Raw genomic sequence first — 21,455 nt, 5'->3', positions numbered from 1 at the left:
GTTTATTCCTTGTCACAGTCCGGCAAGCAGGTATGTCTCCTCTCCATGTAACAGAAGGCCGCACTGAGACTCAGAAAGGTGAAATGGCCTCGCCAAAGACTCTTATCCAGAAAACAGAGCAAATGTGAAGGAATTTAAGCAAACCCTGGGCTATCTGGTTTCCATCCTTTGGTCTTTAGTAAAAGGAATGACGTGTGTGCGTGTATGCGTGTTTACATGTTTTTAGATACATAAGACCATCTCTGCAGGATACGGAGAAGCTGGTGAGAGTGGAGAGCGTTTGCCTTGGGGGAATGGAGGTTGCTGACTGGCCAGATGGAGACTTCTGGGCTCTGTACTAGTGTAACAGAGAGTGGGTAATGAAGAGTTTGACTTCGTTTTTAATGCCCGACTGCTGACAGCTTCCAGGTCCCATCACTGTCCCCCTTCTGTCTCACATCTGGGCGGCTGATACAGGACACCAGGTGCCCTCTCCCTTGGCTGCCGCGGGAAGGTCCAACCAGGTAAGCCCTGGCCCTTGCCCAGCAGAACCCTCGGCCCGGCTCGGCCATGGAAACGCCAAGCAGATCCCCTTTCTCTGCTCTCTCAAGCCGTTTCTGGACCTGCTTCCATCCTGCCCTCCTCAGAGGCTGCATCGTGTGAGTAATAAACCTTTCTATGCTCTCTGGTGTGCGTGTGACCTCACCGGTCTGGACATCAGAACCACATCTTGGGCAGGTGCCGGGCAGGGGGTCCATCCTGCCTATGTGGGGTGACCACAGCAGTCACGTCCGTTCACAGCTGTGGGGTTGCACGATTCTCATTTCGAATATTTTAATTAAAAACGTAAATTAACGAAAACATTTTGAAATGGTAAGAATAAAAAAGATCCATGGGGCTTCCCTGGTGGCGCAGTGGTTGAGAGTCCGCCTGCCGATGCAGGGGACACGGGTTCGTGCCCCGGTCCAGGAGGATCCCACATGCCGTGGAGCGGCTGGGCCCATGAGCCATGGCCACTGAGCCTGCGCGTCCGGAGCCTGTGCTCCGCAGCGGGAGAGGCCACAACAGTGAGAGGCCCGCAAGTATAAGGTTGACAAGTGCAGGGGACAGAGGCGTCCACAGTAATCAGTCTTCTCTTTCTTCAGTTGTGTACATGTATGTAAAAGCTGGTAACACCGCTGTCGTTTGAATCCTAAGCACACGTACACCAGCCCCAAACCCAAACCTTGGCCCTGCCTTGAAGTGGAGACACAGAGCGGAATCCACAGAGAAAGCTCTAGAGCGCCCCAGGCGTGCACTTGAGCGTCCCCGCTGGACTGGCTGGCTCGTTTATTAAATTGCAGCAGACTCCTCCACAGGTCCCGCCTTGGCGTCTACACCGCGCCTCTGTCTAGTCTAATCCGTTCCCCACCCTGCAGAACGGGTGACCTTTCTAAGAGGCAGACGTGATTGTGTTACTTCCCTCCCTCTAACCATTCGGTGGCCCCTCATGTGTCTGCAGGACTTAATGTGGCATAAAAGCCCTTTCGTGACTTGCTGATACTCCATTCACTCACCCAGCTTTCTCACTGTTCTTTTGTACTCCAGGCTCCAATCACATTAAGCATCCTTCCGTTCCTAAAATCCCCTTGTTCATTTGCATTCCTGCTCTCGGTATAAACTGTTGCCTCTGCCGGCATCACGCCCCTTTCCCAGTCTGGGCCTCCTCTTCTCCCTGGGTGATCTCCCACTTAGCCTTCAAGGCTCAGCTTAGATGCCGTTTCCCTGGGGATCTCACTAAGGCTGGGTCAGCTGCCCGTCTCCTTTCTCTGACCACAGCACTTCCTGCCCTCGGTGGGGACAGTGACAGGCCGTTTCCCTGCGTGGCTCCAAGCCCAGTATGTGTCAGGACTGTGCCTTATTCAGACCCATGCCTGAAAAGCCTGAAGCAGTCCTGGGACATAATGTGTATTCAATCAGTATTTGTTAAATGAATGAACTTAGAAATGACATGACCTGGATTTGATGATTGTGCAGGCTGTGTAAGGGGTACCGAGGGTTTTATCATGCTGTTTTTCTCTGCTTTTGTGTATATTTGACATTTTCTGTCATGAAAAGATTTTTTTAAAGTCATGGTTTTTAACTTCTAGATGATGTGTCTAATGTCTTGTTAAATTGCAAAAGACAAGAAACAGTGGGACAGAATCTGCCCCAGTTGCGTACACATGGGTGTTGCGAGAAGGCCTGACGCCGGAGGGGACACCTGCACTCCATTTGTCCCCATCGTTGGGCCGGATCCACCAGTGTCACACTGGAGGAGCACAAAAATCAACAAACAGGTTGGTAAAACAAGGGGAGCCATTGTTCTGTCCAAGGCAGGCAGCTTGTGACAGGCTGGAAGGGCTGCATGGGCGCTGTGCGAGCCTCTCCGAGCTGCCCGAGAACTTGTCAGAGGACCCTGATTTCTTCGAGCTGGACTTGGCTGAATTGGATGGCTTTGCCCAGTATTTTATTATGTTTTTGGCTATGTTGGGTCTTCATTACTGCACGCGGCTTTCTCTAGTTGCGGCGAGCGGGGGCTACTCTTCCTTGCGGTGCACGAGTGTCTCACTGCAGTGGCTTCTCTTGTTGCAGAGCACAGGCTCTAGGCACGCGGGCTTCAGTAGTTGTGGCTTGTGGGCTCGCAGTTGTGGCTCGCGGGCTCTAGAGCGCAGGCTCAGTAATTGTGGTGCACGGGCTCAGTGGTTGTGACTTGCAGGCTCTAGAGCACAGGCTCAGTAGTTGTGGCACACAGGCTTAGTTGCTCCGCGGCATGTGGGATCTTCCCCGACCAGGGCTTGAACCCGTGTCCCCAGCATTGGCAGGTGGATTCTTAACCACTGCGCCACCAGGGAAGCCCTGCCCGGCATTTTAAAAGGGGTGTTTTCCTTGAGGAAGCTGGAGGCTGCCACCGACTTGAAATGACACATTTTGGGGCCATTCAGGATTCATAGCTGTCATTAATTTCCTTTGCGACATGAGACATTTGGCTGAAGAAAGATTTTAACAGTGACCTCAGGTTAAAGAGGTCAAGAGGAAACTTTACGTCTCTGATTAGGGTTTCACCCACGTGGTGGGAAGGAAGCAGGGCAATAATGCATTTCTATCTATTAATCAGTCAGCCAATCAGTATTGACTGGGCTCTTACCACGTGCCCAGCAGGTGTGAGGCCCCACCTGTAGAGGGGAATAACTAGGTTAATAACTGTGCTGGGAGAAACCGGCTACACATCAAGCACGTGGGTCCTGGGGGTGCCCCAGGGAAGCCTGGATCATTGGACGCACGTTGTTTTTCAATATTCAAAGTATCTGATAAAAAAAAAAACCAACCAAATGAAATTATATGGGACAGGTATAACTGTGGTGATTTCATAGAGGATAAAACCAATACTCAGAGAATCGAACCCAACTTGGACCTGCATTCAAAGCCCATGCTTGCCATTCCAAAGAGATTGCTTTGTGGCATCTCACTGCCTGGTGGCGGTTTGGACCTGGGCAGGCCGGAAGGATGCGCGTAACTGAGCTCCTGTAGTTGGGATAAAGGACGTCTTCGAGTCATCAGACTTTGATTAGTTACAGCCCAGCCGCAAGTTTTACTAGTTTGAAAGCCTGCAGTGCTTGCATTTCCACCAGATGTCAGCGTTTACCGTCCCTCACTCCCTCCAGTCTTTTAAAAAACAATGGAGCGCTGCGTTGCTCTTGGGGTCCTCAGCGTGGTGATTGCATCTGCGCCTGAGGTGGAGGGTTGTGTGGCAAGAAAGCCGCTGGGCGCTGAATCTTGACTCAGCGAGGAGGAATTTGAAAATGGAGTCAGCCTTCCACTTCCCCGATTTCCTACAATCCAAAGGCATTCTTTTTTTTTTTCTCTCCCCCTTGTGATTTCATGTCTGTAAAAAACAGCCCATTTCTGATGGATGAGCCAAGCAGAGTTATCTGGCCTTTGGCCGAGACTGCATCAGACAGAGGAGGTTCTGGGGTGAAGGGAGGACACAGGGAGGATGCAGGGCGGCCGCGGTAGAAGCCCCGGCCAGATGGGGCTGGGGCGGGACCAGGCCACAGCATGGCTTCTGGGGAGGGACTATAGGCCGCCAAACACCGGGTCAGAGTTTATTCGCCCCCGATTACACTCTTGGAAGAGTTCATGCTCGGGGATCTAATACTAGCATTCCCTGCAGGTGTTGTGAGCAGGAACGATACATTAGTTCATTTACATCTAAGTGCCAAATGAACGTGAACTTCCTTTGTTTCCTAATGGGAGAAACCAGGCCAGAATGAGAGGCTGAGATGCCCAGGGTATGCCTGGGGGTACTGGGGAAGGTGTGCGTGGGCGCAGAGGGAGGAGGGCCAGAATGAGAGGCTGAGATGCCCAGGGTATGCCTGGGGGTACTGGGGAAGGTGTGCGTGGGGGCAGAGGGAGGAGGGCCAGAATGAGAGGCTGAGATGCCCAGGGTATGCCTGGGGATACTGGGGAAGGTGTGCGTGGGGGCAGAGGGAGGAGGGCCAGAATGAGAGGCTGAGATGCCCAGGGTATGCCTGGGGATACTGGGGAAGGTGTGCGTGGGGGCAGAGGGAGGAGGGCCGGAATGAGAGGCTGAGATGCCCAGGGTATGCCTGGGGGTACTGGGGAAGGTGTGCGTGGGGGCAGAGGGAGGAGAACTTCTCATCTCCCGGTTGGACCCAAGCTGATGGCTGTGGAGCCAGGGAGACCTTTGCTTCCTTTCCTCATAACCTGCCTCTCTCAATGTTGTCAGAATATACATGGGGCAATGACGGGCCCCCAGAGCCTGGGCTCCCCGAGGGGCCAACAAATGACGGACATGCCTGGCTTTCTTCTCTGAGACAGAAACTCTGGGAAAGGGGAGCCCTACAGATTTTGCTGACACTAGTGAGTTGTTAAAAACAGTCACTTTGCAGCTATTTTTAGGAAAAGACAAAAACAGAGAAAAGGCAGCGATAGGACCTGGCTCTTGTTTGCTGATCGTATCCTTATTTGTCAATCCAGCAAACTTGTTCTGCAGCAAAAGTGTCCGTATAATTAAGTACAGGATGGTGCTGACGGAACAACGCTCTCTCTTCCACTGAAAACTTAAAAAAATACATCCTTCAGAACATGTGACCTTCTGGGCAAATGGTCGCAGATCAGAGTCTCAAATAAACAGGACTAAATCTAACTTGCAGAAGCAGAGAGAGCAGATTTATTACAGAACTGGGAAATGTGGAGCGAAATTGGTAATATCAAATGCTTTTGATCGTTTCTTTCTAGCCATGTTTTATTCATTCCATTTGGCTGTATTTTGCTCAACGATTTTTTACATAACCTCAAGCAACCTTTCCTGATAACTTATAGGTAAAAATAGTCATGTCCCCATGTGTCTGAGTTATCAGGTGACCCACACTGGACCCATCTGGTCTGACTCAAGAGAGCAGAGAGGGTCCCACGAAAACTTCAGCGTCCACCCATGTCCCCTCGGGGAGGGGATGTATGGGGAGTGTACAGTTGTGGAGGGCCTATCCACGGATCTTTGCTAATTAGGGATAAACAGAGGAGAAGGATGGATTTATCTCTGAGATGTGATCATAAAGCCCTTGGGCGATAGATGTCAAGATGCCCGAACTCAAACATCGAAATCGGGGCTCTCTCCTTTGAGTACGTGGTTGCCTTCGGAGGTCCACACGCTGCTTCAAAGTTGCAGTCCCTTAAAACTCGTGCTGGACAGCTATTTAAGGCAGTCTCACAGCCGACGGAATGGCCAGGGCTGTTGACCCAGGCGTAGGCACCAGACCCCCCTGGGTTGGACTCTCTCCTGGGCACTGGCAGTGAGGCCGTGGAGAGGCAGCGACAGCCGAGTCTTGGTCTGAGCCTTTTCCACCACCTTCCACAGACCCCCGGGGTCAGGTTTCTGAGCTGCTTGGCTCCTGCCTCCCTGCTGTGTACTTTTCTCTTGTAGTCAGGTGCAGTTTGAACGGGCAGCTACAAAAGTGTGTTGAGACTACGCTTATGATATTTAATTCATTCTGTCTGTTTTTGAATAACGGTCCTTAGAATGGTCTCTCACTTGAAAATGAATCCTTATGATTTTTAGTGTCGAGAATTCAAAATCACATCAGCAAAATAGATTCTTACGGAAAAACGTATTTGGTTACATCATCGATGTCAAATTAAATTGCTTACGTGGTCTGCAATTTGGGTTTTACTCTTGAATATTTGAATATATGCCAATTGTCACTGCATAGTTTAAACTATTATCTTTCAACATAGTTGCTTCATTTTAAAACTACTTATTTCAGTCATTTAAAATGCAGTAACTGTAAAACCATTTTGCAGAGGTTTCTAAAATAAGCTCTCAAATGATACAAGCCTGATCTGAATTGCTTTATGCGCGGAATGGAAATAAACGGTTCGTATTGAACCTATAACACAAGATTACTATCTAAGATTCCCGGTAAATTTCATCTACATCTTTACCCTGCAAGAAGGCAAAACTTTAAATATTCTAACATGTTTGCAGTGGTTTTATGGTTTGGTGAAGGCTGGCTTGATTTTGGCAGGAAAGCCAACATGATGTTATGAGATCTTTTGCACAATGGAAATGAGACTTAGATATATTTCTTCCTAACCATAAATTTAAAATCTGAGAGCGATAAAATTTATGAATAAAAGTCTAAACAGCACGCCGAGGCCAAGAAGGATTTTTTACAGTATACTTTTTAGACTTCCAGACAGGATCTTTTTGCCATTTGAAATTTTTTCTGCAAGGTTAAGTTCAATCTTGCTATCCAGTGAAAGTCTAAAGCATATACTAGCTGCTCCCACTGTCGTATATAAATAGAATATGGAAAGCTGTATTTCCGTATTTATTTAATTTGTTATTTAATTTTAAAGGGTAAATTCTAAGCTCCAGTCTTTGTGATTTTTAACAAAAATGTTTTTATTATGTTAATTTTCAAAATTAAAACAAATAATAAACTGAGCAAATATACTAACAAACCCTCATACCCGTCACTGTTTCAACTGTTATCAGCATGTTGCCAGTTGTGCTTCGCCTCCTATCTTCCCTACCTTCCTCTCCTCCAGGATTATCTTAAAACAAGTTGAAAGTCACAGTCATTTGTTCTGCAAACACTTCCACGTGCCTCTTGGGACTTTTTAAAAAGCATAACTGCAGTCCCGTTTGAGCTGGACATTCTTTAGACAGTCAAGGGGACATCACTGCCTTTCCCTTTGCCGGCATCTGGCTCCACCGCCTCAAAGGCGCCCCTCCCTCTGCTTTAGAGATGCTGTCCAGGCAGAATTCTTCCAGCTTTCTTCCACCAGACACGAGGAGTGAGGCCCGATGTCTCCTTCCTCCCTTGCTCTGCAAGTTAATCTGGAGAGGTAAGCCTCTTCCCTCATTCTTTTCCCCTTTCTTTTTATGATATAACCAGACTTCTAAAGAATAGTCACACTTTACAGTCACTTTTTACCTCTATTAGTTCTGATTAACTGTTTCAATAGTTACCACCAATCCCTCCGAACTGTGACTCTCATTCGTGGGTTCTCATTTTGCCCTATCTTTTGTTGCTCCGACAAGAATTTTCATGTGATTATACAGGAAGTGCAGTTGTGTCATGTGTCATCCACATCCTGGCATATCTTAAAATATCTTCCTCTTGTGTTAAGGCATGAATGACACCTGGCTATGAATAAGTCTTGAGACACAGTTTTTTTCATTTTTTTTTGAAAGCTCTCTAGTTATAAGTCTATTGTTTTCAGTTATTTACTGCTTCAGAGAATTATAAGGTAAGGTTTCTTTTTTGTTTCCTTGTAGGTAATCTCATTTTCCCCCTTTTGGATATTTATAGAAATAGTGTCTTAATTTTTGAAATTTGAACATTCTATGAAGATATTACTAGACTTAGTATTTATTGTCTGACGGAATACAATATGTATTCTCAAATTATTATATGAAATCTTTATTTATATCAGGAATATAAAGTTGTATTTTTTAAAAAAATTGATTATTGCTATTTCACTGCTCAGATCCCCTTTTAATCTGTTCTTTTTATCTATCCCTAAGGTGAATCTGTCCTCCGTATCCCTTATTTCCTCTCCTCCCTCATAATTTTATCTTTCTTCTCTGTGTTCTGATAGACTTTTTCAAACATTTCTTTATTTTGATATTTCCTACTTTGATAATTTTAATTTTTGTGGTGTCCAATCTGCTATTAAAAGTCTCCCTCCTTTTCAAAATTGATAACAGGATGTCTTATCTCCATGCAAAGCTTCCTTTTCTCCAGTTTTTGGTGATGTTTCAGTCATTTCAGAAATGCAACATCTGCTTGAATATTATAATGAATATAACACGGGCACGAGTTATTAAGACATGTCTTCTGTGTCCTATGTGAGTATGCCATGGTGGTTCAGTCAATGTCAACCGACAACAAAGCTACCAGTGGCAGCAGAAAGCACCTGGCTCCTTAGGCTGACTCTCCAGGCAGCGATGCTGGTTGGGCTGCAGAGAAGCCCTGTGTGGCTCTTGTCACACACCCTGGAAATCAAGCCGTGTGTGAGAATCCGGAGACACCAAAGAATAAGAGGCTTCTTACCATGTGCCCTGAGCCTGGTGTGACTGGTAACATACACGAAGCACTTCAGAGCCACCACTTTTAGAAATACTGCCATTCGTTTGTGTGTCCAGAAACTCTAGGTTTACAGTCTCAAGAACAAAAGCTAAGGGCTTCCCTGGTGGTGCAGTGGTTAAGAATCCGCCTGCCAATGCAGGGGACATGGGTTCTAGCTCTGGTCCGGGAAGATCCCACATGCTGCGGAGAAACTAAGCCCGTGTGCCACAACTACTGAAGCCTGTGCTCTACAGCCTGCAAGCCACAACTGCTGAGCCCACGAGCCACAACTATGGAGCCCGTGCTCCACAACAGGAGAAGCCACCGCAATGAGAAGCCCGCGCACTGCCATGAAGAGTAACCCCTGCTCGTTGCAACTGGAGAAAGCCCGCGCGCAGCAACGGAGACCCAGCACAGCCAAAAATAAATAAATATATTCATTTTAAAAAAAAAGAAAGAACAAAAGCTAAGTTTCAAACTCAAGCTAAGTTAGAAAACTACCTAATGCTATATATCCTCTAACCCATTCTCATTCAGAAAAACTTCAGACGAGCAAAGAAGCCCATAAACATAGTCTACCTTTGCTCAGCCGAATTATTTGGTGGCGCTGGTGGAGATGTTTGCCTCTAAAAATAGAATCCAGTGGCGAAAACCCAATCTTTAATGTAAAAGCCTGAAAGACAATTATTTAAATGTTAAAAAAAGTTGGTAAACATGATCAAACTTAACTTTGAAGAATAGGACTTGATGTGGATCTTTTTTGTATAGTTGTTTTCAGAGTAGAAAAATCTTGTGGAGAATGAAGACGCTGACACTGGGTTTTACACGATATTCCCACTGGCGGGAAGAATCACATTTTCCCAGAAGCCCCTGAGTCTGGAGCCTGGTGAGCCCTCCTGCCTTTGCTCCCCTGGAAACACCTGCAGTAGGAACCCAAGGATTCCCGGCTCACCCGTGCGCGCCAAGGACGGAAGATGTAACCACGACAGACTTCCAGATGAGCCTTTCCCTAAGCAGGTGTTAAGCAGATTGGTATAGAATTCTTTTCAGAGGGTCTTCGGAAAGATAAGAACCACCTTTGTCCTTCTCAGCGAACTTACCCTTTCACAACTGGAGGCAGGACAGGACAATTTTGTCTTCTGAGTACGTTAATGTGAAGGTGCTGGATACCAGAAGCATAATTCCTTTCTCACTAAGGTATTTTTTCCTCTCTTCTTTCTTCTATCGTTTTTGCCACACAAAGCTCCGCTGTCTTCATAGGTGCCCTTTGGGGCCTTGGAATTGGTTTCTCTCCTTTTACTGTGTAATGTCTCAAAACAAGTGCTTTGATCAGACGCCCAAGGGGTCACACATCTGGAACAGGAGAGCACTTAGCAGTCTGTGCTCTTAGAGGGGCATCGACATTGAAATGATACGAACAGTAATTTTGTGTAGAACACTTTCTTGTCTAAGCTCTGCCCACTTTTATTACAGGGAAGGAATACACACACATATGCGTATATATCTGTATTGATGGATGGATGGGTCGATGACTTGACTTATTGCCAGTGTGGCTGGAAAGTTTCCTCTCTCTCTCTCACGTTTACTATTAGAAAGAGTGACTGGTCCAGGGAACACCCCACCTCCCGCTTGTACTTTGTGCCCTGAATGGAAGGAAGCAAAAATCCTTGTGGAGAAAAAAGAATTCTGACGAAGCCAAGTTCGTGAGTGTGTGTGTGTGGTGTGTGTGCGTGTGTATGTTTGGGGAATATTAATTTATTTTGTAGTAAACTAGTGGCTGTGTTGGGCTGCTTTGGGCAGAATGCACAGAGAAATCACTATTGAGGCTACTGGCTTCAAGCCCACGAGATTATAGCCTGCTTCTAAAACACTGCCAGCATCTATCGAATTAGTAATGAAATCAGTGTCAGAAAAACCTAGGTTCAAATCACCACTCAGCTGACTTCACACATGGAACCAAAAGTTTTTCCAAACTTGTTTTCTCATCTCTAAAACAGGTCTAACGACGTCAGTGCTACTGACCTAATGAAATTGGTTAAGAATTCAAATAAAAAGAACAGGAAGAGCCACAGTGAATGTAGGCAACACATTTATGCAACACATAAATGTATTGTTATTTTCAGTCTAACCTGCCTTTGGAGGGCTTTTACTGTTTTTTTTTATTTTGAAATAATTATAGATTCACCGTAAGTTCCAAAAAAGGATCTACACAATGGTCCCACGCACTTTTCATCCAGTTTAGCCCAATGGGAACTTCATAAGTCGTACAACATCAAAACCAGGAGACTGACCTTGGTACAATTCTAAGAGCTTACTCAGATTTCACAAGTGTGTGTGTGAGTGTAGTTCTATGCAATTTTATCACATGTGTAGGTTTGTGTAACCACCGAAATCAAGATAAAGAAGTATTTCATCCCCGCAAAGCTCCCTCAAACCACCCCTTTGTAGCTGCATCCACCACCCTCGCCATTCTGGTCTTTGGTAATCGCTAATCTATTCTCCATTTCTCTAATTTTATTTTAACAATGTTATATAAATGGCATCATACAGAATGTGACCTTTTGGGATTGGCTTTTTTCACTCAGCCTCGTTCCCTGGAGACCGATCCCAGGGGCAGTGTTAGTAGTTCATTCCTTCTGTGTATCAGTAGTTGATTCCTCTTAGTTGGTTCATCGTGTTCCACGGCACAGATGTACCACAGTTTATTTAATCCTTCATCCCTTGAAGGACTTTTGGGTTGTTTCTAGTTTTTGGCTATTATGAGTAAAGCTGCTGTGAACATTAGCATATGGAGTCTGTGTGAACATAGGTTTTCATTTCTCTGGGATAAACGCCCAGTAGTGAAATTGCTGGACCGTACGATAGTTGCATGTTTAGTTTTGTGAGAAACAGCCAAATTGTTTTCCACACTGCCTGTACCATTTTGCCGTCCTACCAGCAATCTTTGAGTGATCTAGCATCTCTGCATCCTTGCCAGAAATTGGTTTCATCACTATGTTTCATTTTAGCCATTCTGATAGGTGAGTAGTGATATTTCATTGTGTTTTTAGCTTGCATTTCCCTAGTGGTAGTGATGCTGACTATCTTTTCATGTGTTTATCTTTTCATGTGACTATTATTTCATGTGTGTATGCTGTTTGATGAAATGCCTGTTCACGTCTTTTGCCCATATCCTACTTGGAATGTTTGTGTTTTTTATTCTTGAGTTTTGAGAGTTCTTTATATTTCTAATTACAAGGTCTTTGTCAGATATGGGGTTTGCAAATATTTTCTCCAAGTCTGTAACTTGTCTCTACATTCTCTTAAATAGGGTCTTTGGCGGAGCAAAGGTTTTTATTTTTGATGGGATCCAATTTATCAATTTTTCTTCCATGAACTATGCTTTTGCTATATAAGAGCTCTGCCTGGGCTTCCCTGGTGGCGCAGTGGTTGAGAGTCCGCCTGCTGATGCAGGGGACACGGTCCGGGAGGATCCCACATGCCGCGGAGCGGCTGGGCCCGTGAGCCACGGCCGCTGAGCCTGCGCGTCCAGAGCCTGTGCTCTGCAACGGGAGAGGCCACAGCAGTGAGAGCCCCGCATGCAGCAAAAAAAAAAAAAAAAAAAAAAAAGAACTCTGCCTGCCTTAGGTTATAAAGATTTCCCGTCATTTTTTTCCTAAAAGTTTTACAGATAGTTGTGCATTTAAGACTCTGGGCATCTAGACACATTTCAGCCCATGTTTTGCTTACTTCTCTCCATTTCTAGATATTATTTCATGTCTACCTTAAATGTCACCTTTTCCACTCTTTCATTAGGCCTTTTTCAGTTGTTTTACTCCATATCAATCATATTCCATCTCAGTGTCTTACTGATTGAAAGGGTGGAATCACATAGATAACCTCTAGCATTGACAGGACTCATGCTGATAGGATGCAGTTTTGATAATACTGTGAGTCTGTAGAGAGGAAGGACAACATCTTTCTCTTTCTCAAAACTTAGCCCAAGGTTTTGCAGATAGTAGGGACTTAGTGATATTTGTAGAATTAAGTGCATTGAGTTCTACCATCCTGATCCTTGCTAGATGAAGGGACATGTCCACCTCAATGTGCATCTATGTTCAGACGCAATAGAAAAAGGCAACACTGAGTGGAGAGGCCAGTAGCATCCCAACTGGATCGCTCCTGACTGCTTGCACCTGCTGCTGCACAGGCTGGGACCTGATTACCTGGGTTAATGAGGTCAGGATGGCAGCTCGGAGGGCCCAGCACCCCAGGGCTGTCGATTCCAGGACGCTGTCGGAATGTGTACTGCACGTTCATAGATACTTTCCAGTCCTTTGCCTATGACTCTGCTTAAAGCATACTCTCCAAGGCAGTTAGATCTTTGACATTATATGTGTGTATGCACATATTATATATATACATACATGTATATTATATACATGCACACACGACATATACTGTTATTGCCGCCTGCTTCCTCAGCGTTGTCTCCAAATTCTACCTTTTAGAAATCTCTTTTGTGTGTGTTGCCTTCATTTAGATGCCCATTAATTAAGGACTTCTGGCCATTCTATCCCATTTCATTCTAGTTTCCTAAAGACCTAGTGTTTCGGTGATAGGAGGAGGTGTGGAAATTCATGTATTATTTGTCTGAAAGCTCGAAAGTAAAGGTCAGTACATTCCTACAGAAAAAGGTTCCTAATGACTAAAAAAACCCACAATTTTTCTTCTCCTTGTGCCAATCGGTTAAAATAACATTGGGGAAAGGGCAGATCCAGATACTTAGAGTCTACAAATAAATAATGATTATTATGAGGATATGAGCATAGGGACAGATAGATTTTCTAGTGCTACAGGATTTGGACAGGTTTGCTGTCGTAGGATTTGCAGCATTTAATTCTGAGTTCTGATCATTATTTGTCAGAGGTATTAACACGTGCCCATCTCCCTCCACATGAATAACCTTTTAAGAGGTGGTTCTATTTATAGTTAAGAGGATTTACAGACTTAAACTGTACTTTCTGCAAAGATACACACAATACTGAGCAGGAAAATGGTTACTCTTTAGGGAAATCGTGTTATCTAGTGGCAGAAATTCACGCTTAGGAAATTCACCTAGGAAACTATGACTTTAGGAAAAAAACCCCTAAGCCCCTTAATGTTCTTATGTGCCTGTATTAGTTTATCAGTTTGTTTTCTCGAGCAATTTTTGTAGAAAGCTTTTCATTACTATATGGGATATAATTTTTATATCAGAGAAAAATATCTAAGGGTTAATATCAAGAACCACAAAAATCTATGTCTAGGTTTTTTGCTTTTTAAAACATTACCTCCTGAAACATACAAACAAACAAAATGTGATTGTTTGCCTTGGTAAAGGGAAGTTGTTTAGATTGGAGAAAACTGGAAGGATCAGGTAATTATTATCAAGGTTCTAGTTTCTCTCTTGGGTTTGGTTTGGAAGCATTTTTGATAAATCATCAATAAGATAAAATGATCACTGGCACTAAAGCTTGCTTGCGGTTTTATATTCTTTCTGGATAAACCCTTTCCTTGTCAAGAAAGGTCACGGACTGTGGAGATGGTCTTACCTTGACATTGTGCCTGGCTATGGTGCCTCCTTCATTTTCCACTGTTTGATGAATGTTCGCATTATATTCCTCAGCCCTGGGCGGGAGCAGAAATTGTATCGGCATAGATGGTCTGGAGAAATGTTTCTGGAGTTCTTCTTGGTTGTCTGGGGAAAGCCTAGGCATGTTTTTACAATAAAGTCTCCAAATGAGTCCTGTAGCTTGATTTTAACACCACCAGCCCAGGGTCCACTCTGTTTCTCTTCCTTTGGCTGGTGCTGGTGTGTCGCTCAGTCTGCTGGGCTCCTCCCTGCAAAGTTACATCAACTGAAGCAAAAGGATTATCTGTGTTGTGGGTCAGCAGTTTATCCACAGACCGTTAGCTCTATTCCAGGCTGAGCCTCTGATTTTGAGCATCCAGGTATGTTATGACTGCCCTCTACAGGTAGCAGCGTATTCCTAATTCAAGTTGAATGCTAAATCAAAACTGAAAGACATGATTCAGATGATACATTGCTTAGTATATCATGATAAAGGAAATAGATTGCGTGGCAAAGTTCTGTGTTCGTAGTGTGTGATGCTTGACAATTTGGGGCTATACACTCAAGAGGCAGAGGAGCCACCTGGTCTATCTAGGTCTCTTAAAAGGTCACTTTAGTAGCAGTCAGCTTTGTGGATGGAAATGTGTGCTAAACTCATACCCAAACTTAAGCCCAAGGATTATTACACTTTTTACTTAGGTCATATAGAATTAGTTGAAGTGGTTTTCTTAGGTGGTAACTAGTCCTCTAATGATTAAGCCAAGACTTGGCTTCTACATCATGCTTCCTATTCGTAAAGTGCTTTATAAAGATAAGATTATTAAACAGAGTGCAAATAGATAGACCGTAATACCTTTTTCTCAAATGGTATCTAATACCCAAGTAGCCTCTGCTGGCTCTGGGGGTACACAGAGGTAAGGATCCCAGGTATGTATTACTGGGGACTACAAACTGGAGAAGTTTCCTTTATAAAATGATCCCAGGCCCCCAACACTGACATACAAAACTAACACAATCCCCAGCAACATCCCAGCTCCCTTTTTTGCAGAAATTGACCAAGCTGATTCTAAAGTTTATATGACATTGTAAGAGACCCAGAATATCCAAAACAATCTAAAAAATAAGAACAGAGTTAGAGAATTCACACTTCTCAACTCGAAAAATTACTACAAAGCTACAGTAACTAAGACTGGGGTGCTGGCATAAGGATAGACACATATATCAACGTTTTGAGAGTCCAGAAATGAACCCACACATTTACGGTCAGTTGATTTTTGACGAAGGTGCCAAGACAATTCAATTGGGAAAGAACTGTCTTTTCTGCAAATGGTGCTGGAACAACGGGACGGCCTCAGGCATAAAAATTAAGTTGGACCTCACACCACATTAAAAACTGAACGTGGACTTCCCTGGTGGCGCAGTGGTTAAGAATCTGCCTGCCAATGCAGGCCACATGGGTTCGAGCCCTGGTCTGGGAAGATCCTACATGCTGCAGAGTAACTAAGCCTGTGCGCCACGACTACTGAGCCTGCGCTCTAGAGCCCGCGAGCCACAACTACTGAAGCCCATGTGCCACAACTACTGAGCCCGCGTGCCACAATTACTGAAGCCCATGCGCCTAGAGCCCGTGCTCCACAACAAGAGAAGCCACCGCAATGAGAAGCCCGCACACCGCAACGAAGAGTAGCCCCCGCTCGCCGCAGCTAGAGAAAACCTGCGTGCAGCAACGAAGACCCAACGCAGCCAAAAATAAATAAATAAATTTATTTAAAAAAAAAACTCAAAATGAATCATAGACCAAAATATAAGAGTTAAGACTATAACACTCTTGAACGAAAACATAGGAGAAAATATTTGTGACCTTGCCTAAAATATTAGGCAAAGCCTTCTTATGTTCAATACCAAAAGCACAAGTGACAAAAGAAAAAAATAGGTATACTTGACTTCATCAAAATAAAAAATGTTTGCTCTTCAAAGGACATCATGAAGAAAGTGAAAAGACACCCACAAAATATGGGAAAATATGGCAAATCATACATACATAATAAGGGACTTGTATCCAGAATATAAAAAGAGCTCTTAAAAAAAAACAACTAGAAATGAGTGAATTGTCTAAATAGACATTTCTCAAAAGAAGACATGCAAGTGGCCAAAAAGCGTATGAAAAGATGCTCAACATCTTTAGCCACTGGGGAAATGCAAGTCAAAATCACTAATGGATACCACATCACACCCAACAGGTTGGCTTTAGTAAAAAAGACAGACCATCGCAAGTGATAGTGAGGATGCAGAGCGACTGGGACTCTCACGCTTCCGGTGGGAGTGTAGAATGACGCAGCCACTTTGGGAAACAGTCTGGCGGCAGCAATTCCCTTGTAGATATGCACTGAACCAAGAGAAGTGAAACATATGTTCACCAAAGACACGCAAACGTCCAGTAATTGGAATCCACCCACATGCCCATCAACTGGTGAGCAGATAGACAAAGTGAGGTATATCCACACAATGGAATATTATTCAGCCATAAAAGGGAATGAAGCATTGATACGTACCGCCATGTGAATGAACCTGGAACATTGTGTTAAGTGGGAAGAGCCAGTCACAAAAGACCATATATTGTATAACTCCATGTATAAGAAAATGTCCAGAACAGGCAAATCTATAGATACAGAACATATGGATACATTAGGGGTTGCCTAGGGTAGGAGGGTCTGGGGAGAGATGGAGAATGATGGCTAATGAGTAAGAGGTTTCTCTTAGGGGAGATGAAGAATGTTATTACACTGATTGCAGTGATGGTTGCCCAACCCTGGGAATAAACTGAAAATCTGAGGGTCTAAGGACCTGGTGTTTGGCTGTCGATTCTCAGAACGAAAATGGAATAGGTGGTATCAGTAGACTCAAATTGACCTGTATGATTTCCGGAGCTGGAAGGGACCATCAAGAGTGTCTTGTCCTCCTTCCCATCATCTTCTTCATTTTGTGGATGGGGAAACATGCATGGGATATCAGGTGATGAGTCCAAGGGCTACATGTGATAGTACAGTTGGGACCAGCCTCCACATCTCCATACCCTGGGGCCGGAAACCATGGCTTTGCACCACCCTGCAAACCAAATCGTTTGCGTTTCTCTTTAAGGATGTCATTTAGGTCCACCAGCCTTTTCCTCACTTCCCCACTCTCATTTCTGCATCTTCTATTCTGGTGTCAAACATTGGAGGAAACATTTCCTTTGAACATTTGTTAATTTCTCTTAGCACTTTCCCCACACTTGTAAACATTCTCCCTCTCAGAAACTTCTTTCTACTTAAAAATTATTTGTATGAACGTTCTTTCATCTTCTTAAGTTTAATTTGTTAATGATTTTTATCTAAGTAAGTCTCCTAATAAAACATTGCACACACAGTGCTTCTGAGATCCTAGTAAACATTTTTTCATATTTGAGGGTGTGTGTGTGTGTGTGTGTGTGTGTGTGTGTGTACACTAGTGGAACTGCAGCATTGACTGGCATTCCCTGGAATTCTCTGTAAAGCAAGTGTCCTGGAGATTGCAGGAAGGAGAGTTTGTATGAGAAAAGAATTTTACAATTTGTTGAAGGTGAGTAAAGTACTTATTGACAAATGTGTATTTATTTTGCTTTATTCCCAAGTATAAGGACATTTCCTAAAGGGTCAAGTGTAACAGGCAGGATGGAGAGACTTGCATCTAAGAGCATAAACATCTCAGAGTGCGTGGAAGCTGATGGATGTTAATCCATGCAACTCCTAGAGGAAGCTGAAGAAGGCAAGGAGATGGATCCTCCTCCAGCGCCTGGGGAGCGGCGTGGAGGACTCATCCCAGCCAGACATCCGCAACCCAGTGACACCCACCTCAGACTTCTGCCCTAGAGAACTGTAAGATAATACATTTGTGTTGCTTTAGGCCAGTAAATCTGTGGCAATTCGTTACAGCGGCAATAGAAAAAGAATGCAATAGTATATACTATTCCTACTGTGTTTATTTGTAATCAGTGTATAATATTAGTTTTGTTTTCAAAACTTGACCTAAATTTAACATTTGTAGGAGAAATGTATTGGTTATACCTACAGATCTCTTTCAGCAGTTATCAAAAACAATATGCTATTATATTATACCCGCTCACTAGTTGCAGTGTAGCGTTACTCGTTACTACCTTAAGACAAAGAGGGAAGCTGAGGCCTGGACTGGGGAAAACTTCGGCTCAAAACGGGGTTTTCAGAAAAATACAGGGTGCTATTAAATTTGAATTTTAATTAAACAGGAATAGTTTTTTTTTTTAGTATAATTGCAGCTGTGGCATGGAACATCCACTGTTCGCTAAATCTGCAGCCCTAGGGCAAGATAACTTTTGTGACCCATGTCTCAGCATCAGTTTCATATTGAGACTCTGAATAAGAACGCCTGCTTCACTGACTTGTCAAACCCAAGTGAAAGTCAACCGATTTCAAAGCACTAAATTAAACTTTTCAGAGTGACGGTTGAGCTAGATGAGTTTTGGCCCGGCTCTCCCCCTCGGACTCCGTCCCCGGGGCCGCCGGGTCTCGGGGTGCGGGGTCCCCGCGTGTCCGCCCCGCCCCCAGCCCCGCGTTCAGAGAAACCCTCTCGCGCGCAGGGCGCTCGTCTGGCTGTTTTGGGCCCTCCCGGCCCCCGTCTTCCGGGCGGTCACGTGCCTCGGGTCACGTGACCTGCGCTTCTGTTGTTCCACTGCGGCTTCCTCCTGCCTGTGAGGACCTTCACGTCCGCTCGGTGCCGAATCAGGCTCGCTTTCTGGCGGTGCGTCCCCGCCGCCGCTCAGGCCTGCGGACTCGGCAGGAGACCCGACTCGGCGCCCCAGCACGCCGGCGGTCCCGACTCCGGACCGCCGCATCTTCCCGCCGCCTCGGGGTGAGTTGGAGGGTCCCGCGGGTTCGCTGGGTGAGGCCGCGCTCGGGTCGTGCCGTCTGCGGCCCCGGCCCCGGCCCCCGACTCCTACCCCGACCCCGGCGAGGCGAGCTTGCGGTTTCTCCGCTTTCCTGGAGCGCGCTGGGTTCCGCCGCCCAGGCGCCGCCTGCCTTCCTCCGGCCCCGGTTCCCCGATTTCTTGCCTTCCGGGCCTCAGCGGGGTTTTCGAAACTGCGGAGCCTTCCCCGCAGAGAAGGGCAGGGGAGAGAGGGTGAACGGGTGAAAGGTGTGCTTTCCCCAGGATTGGGCCGGCTGGGGGTTCGAGTTGTTCAGGGACCTAGGCGACCGCCCTGAGGCACCTTCAGCCGCCGCAGGAGGGGCCGCTGGGGCTGAGCCCGCTTGATTCCAGGTTCCAGCTTGGCCCGGACGGAGTCTGTTTTCACCTGGGCCCAGCCAGTCCGCATTGCCCGTGTGTGTTCATGCAGCACATCCTCAGATGCAGAGGTTACTTCCAAACTGACTAAGGTCATTGGGATCCTGGAATAGAGTTTGGGGTGTGGCGTAAGCTTCTTTGTGGTCATAACTATGAGCTTATATTTTGTAAACCGGAACTTATATTTTGTGTCGTGATAAAATCAGGCTTAAGCTTTTATCTTTAAGTTTAGGAGTGAGAATTACTTAAAAGCTCATTATTGTAGGATCATATTATCAGACCAGTCTCTCATTGTTGGCTGGGCCTAAACTGTAATCTTTATTTGTTTCAAAAAATTCTCCCAATATTGACTTTGAAGCTGCTATAAATTTTGATTGAAAAAAGAAAGCTGTGTCTTCTAAGATACTGCATTCCCACTTTGGGTGTTTTAATTTGAGTAAATAATGTTAGAAAGGACATGTAGGTTTTTCATATGCCACTTTAAAATTAGGCTTAGTAAATGTAAATAAAATAATTGGTCCTATCTGTACTATGCAGGTTCTTATTTTTTCTCTGTCAGAAGAGGAAAGTTGATCTCAACTGTATACATTTAAAATACTTTCCTATTTTGTATGCCTGTTCTAAGCATGGTTTCTTAATTCAGTATCTTACATGGTTACTTTAAAAATCTTCCTGCGATATTGGTGCCAATAATTAGAAAACCTTACGTGGAAAAGTAAAAACCTATAGAGAACACTTCTATGGAACAGTGCATAACGGGACAAGATTTGAAATATAATGGCATAACTATTTAATATTTCGGATATTTAGTATTTGAGTTGAATGCTTGTAGAGATTAAGGTGATAATGATGCTATTGCTAATAATAATAGTAGTAGTTGTTAAAAAAACAAACACACCTTGTATTCTGGTTTTCCCTTGCATCAAAATTGAAGGTCCGCAGGAAAACATTCAAGATCATAAATTTAGACCAAGATGGACATCCGGGGTGCCGTGGATGCAGCCGTTCCAACCAACATCATTGCTGCCAAGGCCGCAGAAGTTCGTGCCAACAAAGTGAACTGGCAGTCCTACCTTCAGTAAGTGCTGCTTTGCTGTGAATCATGGGTAATCATGTGCCTTTGCTTCAGACTTTTTCATGGTCATGCTTCTGTGAGAGAAATACTGGAAAAATACTAATAAATGTGGAAGAAAACACTTCCTCCTTAGAATAATTAGCGGTCGCAGGGAGACAGCTTAGTGTGATGGAAACAGCTCGGGGCTCCGGTTGGGAGGCAGCAGTGGCCGCAGCACTTCTGAGCTTCTCTGCCTGGAAAGTGGTACCGTTCGGATGAATAGGAAGCACAGGAGGAGTGTTCAGGCCCCGGAGGGAGGAAGAGGATGACTGGCAGAGCCTGCCCGACTCCCCCCCGCCCCGTATGCCTTGGTGATCAGCGTGGGGACGGGTGGTGTTGCAGAAGGGCTCAGACAACTAGCAAAGAGCAGGCGATTGAGTTTCAAGACTTGAGTTTGAATTCTGGTTCTTGTGTCTACTAGTTTGCTGATCTTCGGCAAATCCCTTAACTCCTCTGAGGTTCACTAAAGTAAATGTGAAATGGGGATACATATCCCATGGGAGCGTTGCTGAAATCGTGTGTTTAAAGCATTAGCACAGTTGAATACAAGCACTGGTGTGTTGAATACATTCAATAAATTTTAGTTCTTTCCCCCTCCTTGTGTGTGTTAAGATTCAGCATGTGGGTGTTCTGTACTTATCTTAAAGTGAGTGTTCATTTATCCTTGATCATACTTTATCATGTTGACTTTACTTCATATCTGTTTATTTTGGTGTATTCATAACGGTGAGTTACTAAGGAAATTCAGTTAAGATTTGCATGCATATTTTGAAAAACCAATTGGGAAAGCTTTAGTTTTATATTTAGCAGTTTGCTTTGT

General features: G+C 44.8%; 1 protein-coding gene and 1 long non-coding RNA gene across 3 annotated transcripts in view; both read left to right on the top strand.

Annotated features, from left to right (window-relative positions):
* Positions 1 to 9,705: 9,705 nt before the first annotated feature.
* Positions 9,706 to 10,854, top strand: LOC132508032 (uncharacterized). The gene is made up of 3 exons (XR_009536392.1): positions 9,706 to 9,794; positions 10,190 to 10,300; positions 10,777 to 10,854. It is a non-coding gene; the product is annotated as an uncharacterized LOC132508032 (long non-coding RNA).
* A 6,985-nt stretch (positions 10,855 to 17,839) lies between these two features.
* The window catches only part of ATP6V1H (ATPase H+ transporting V1 subunit H), a 63,782-nt gene continuing 60,166 nt past the window's right edge, over positions 17,840 to 21,455 (top strand). Inside the window, exons 1-2 of one of the 2 annotated variants that reach the window (XM_060127836.1) lie at positions 17,840 to 18,083; positions 20,456 to 20,599. In XM_060127836.1, the coding sequence (XP_059983819.1) occupies positions 20,496 to 20,599 (104 nt within the window). In that variant the 5' untranslated portion in view covers positions 17,840 to 18,083; positions 20,456 to 20,495. Of the gene's footprint in view, positions 18,084 to 18,903; positions 19,093 to 20,455; positions 20,600 to 21,455 lie in introns of those variants that run through there. The other variant, XM_060127835.1, reaches the window with a different exon arrangement.

Source organism: Lagenorhynchus albirostris, chromosome 17 (genome assembly GCF_949774975.1).
Source record: "Lagenorhynchus albirostris chromosome 17, mLagAlb1.1, whole genome shotgun sequence".
NCBI lineage: Eukaryota > Metazoa > Chordata > Mammalia > Artiodactyla > Delphinidae > Lagenorhynchus > Lagenorhynchus albirostris.
Note: the sequence above shows the minus strand (reverse complement) of the source record. Positions and strands in the feature narration are given on the sequence as shown.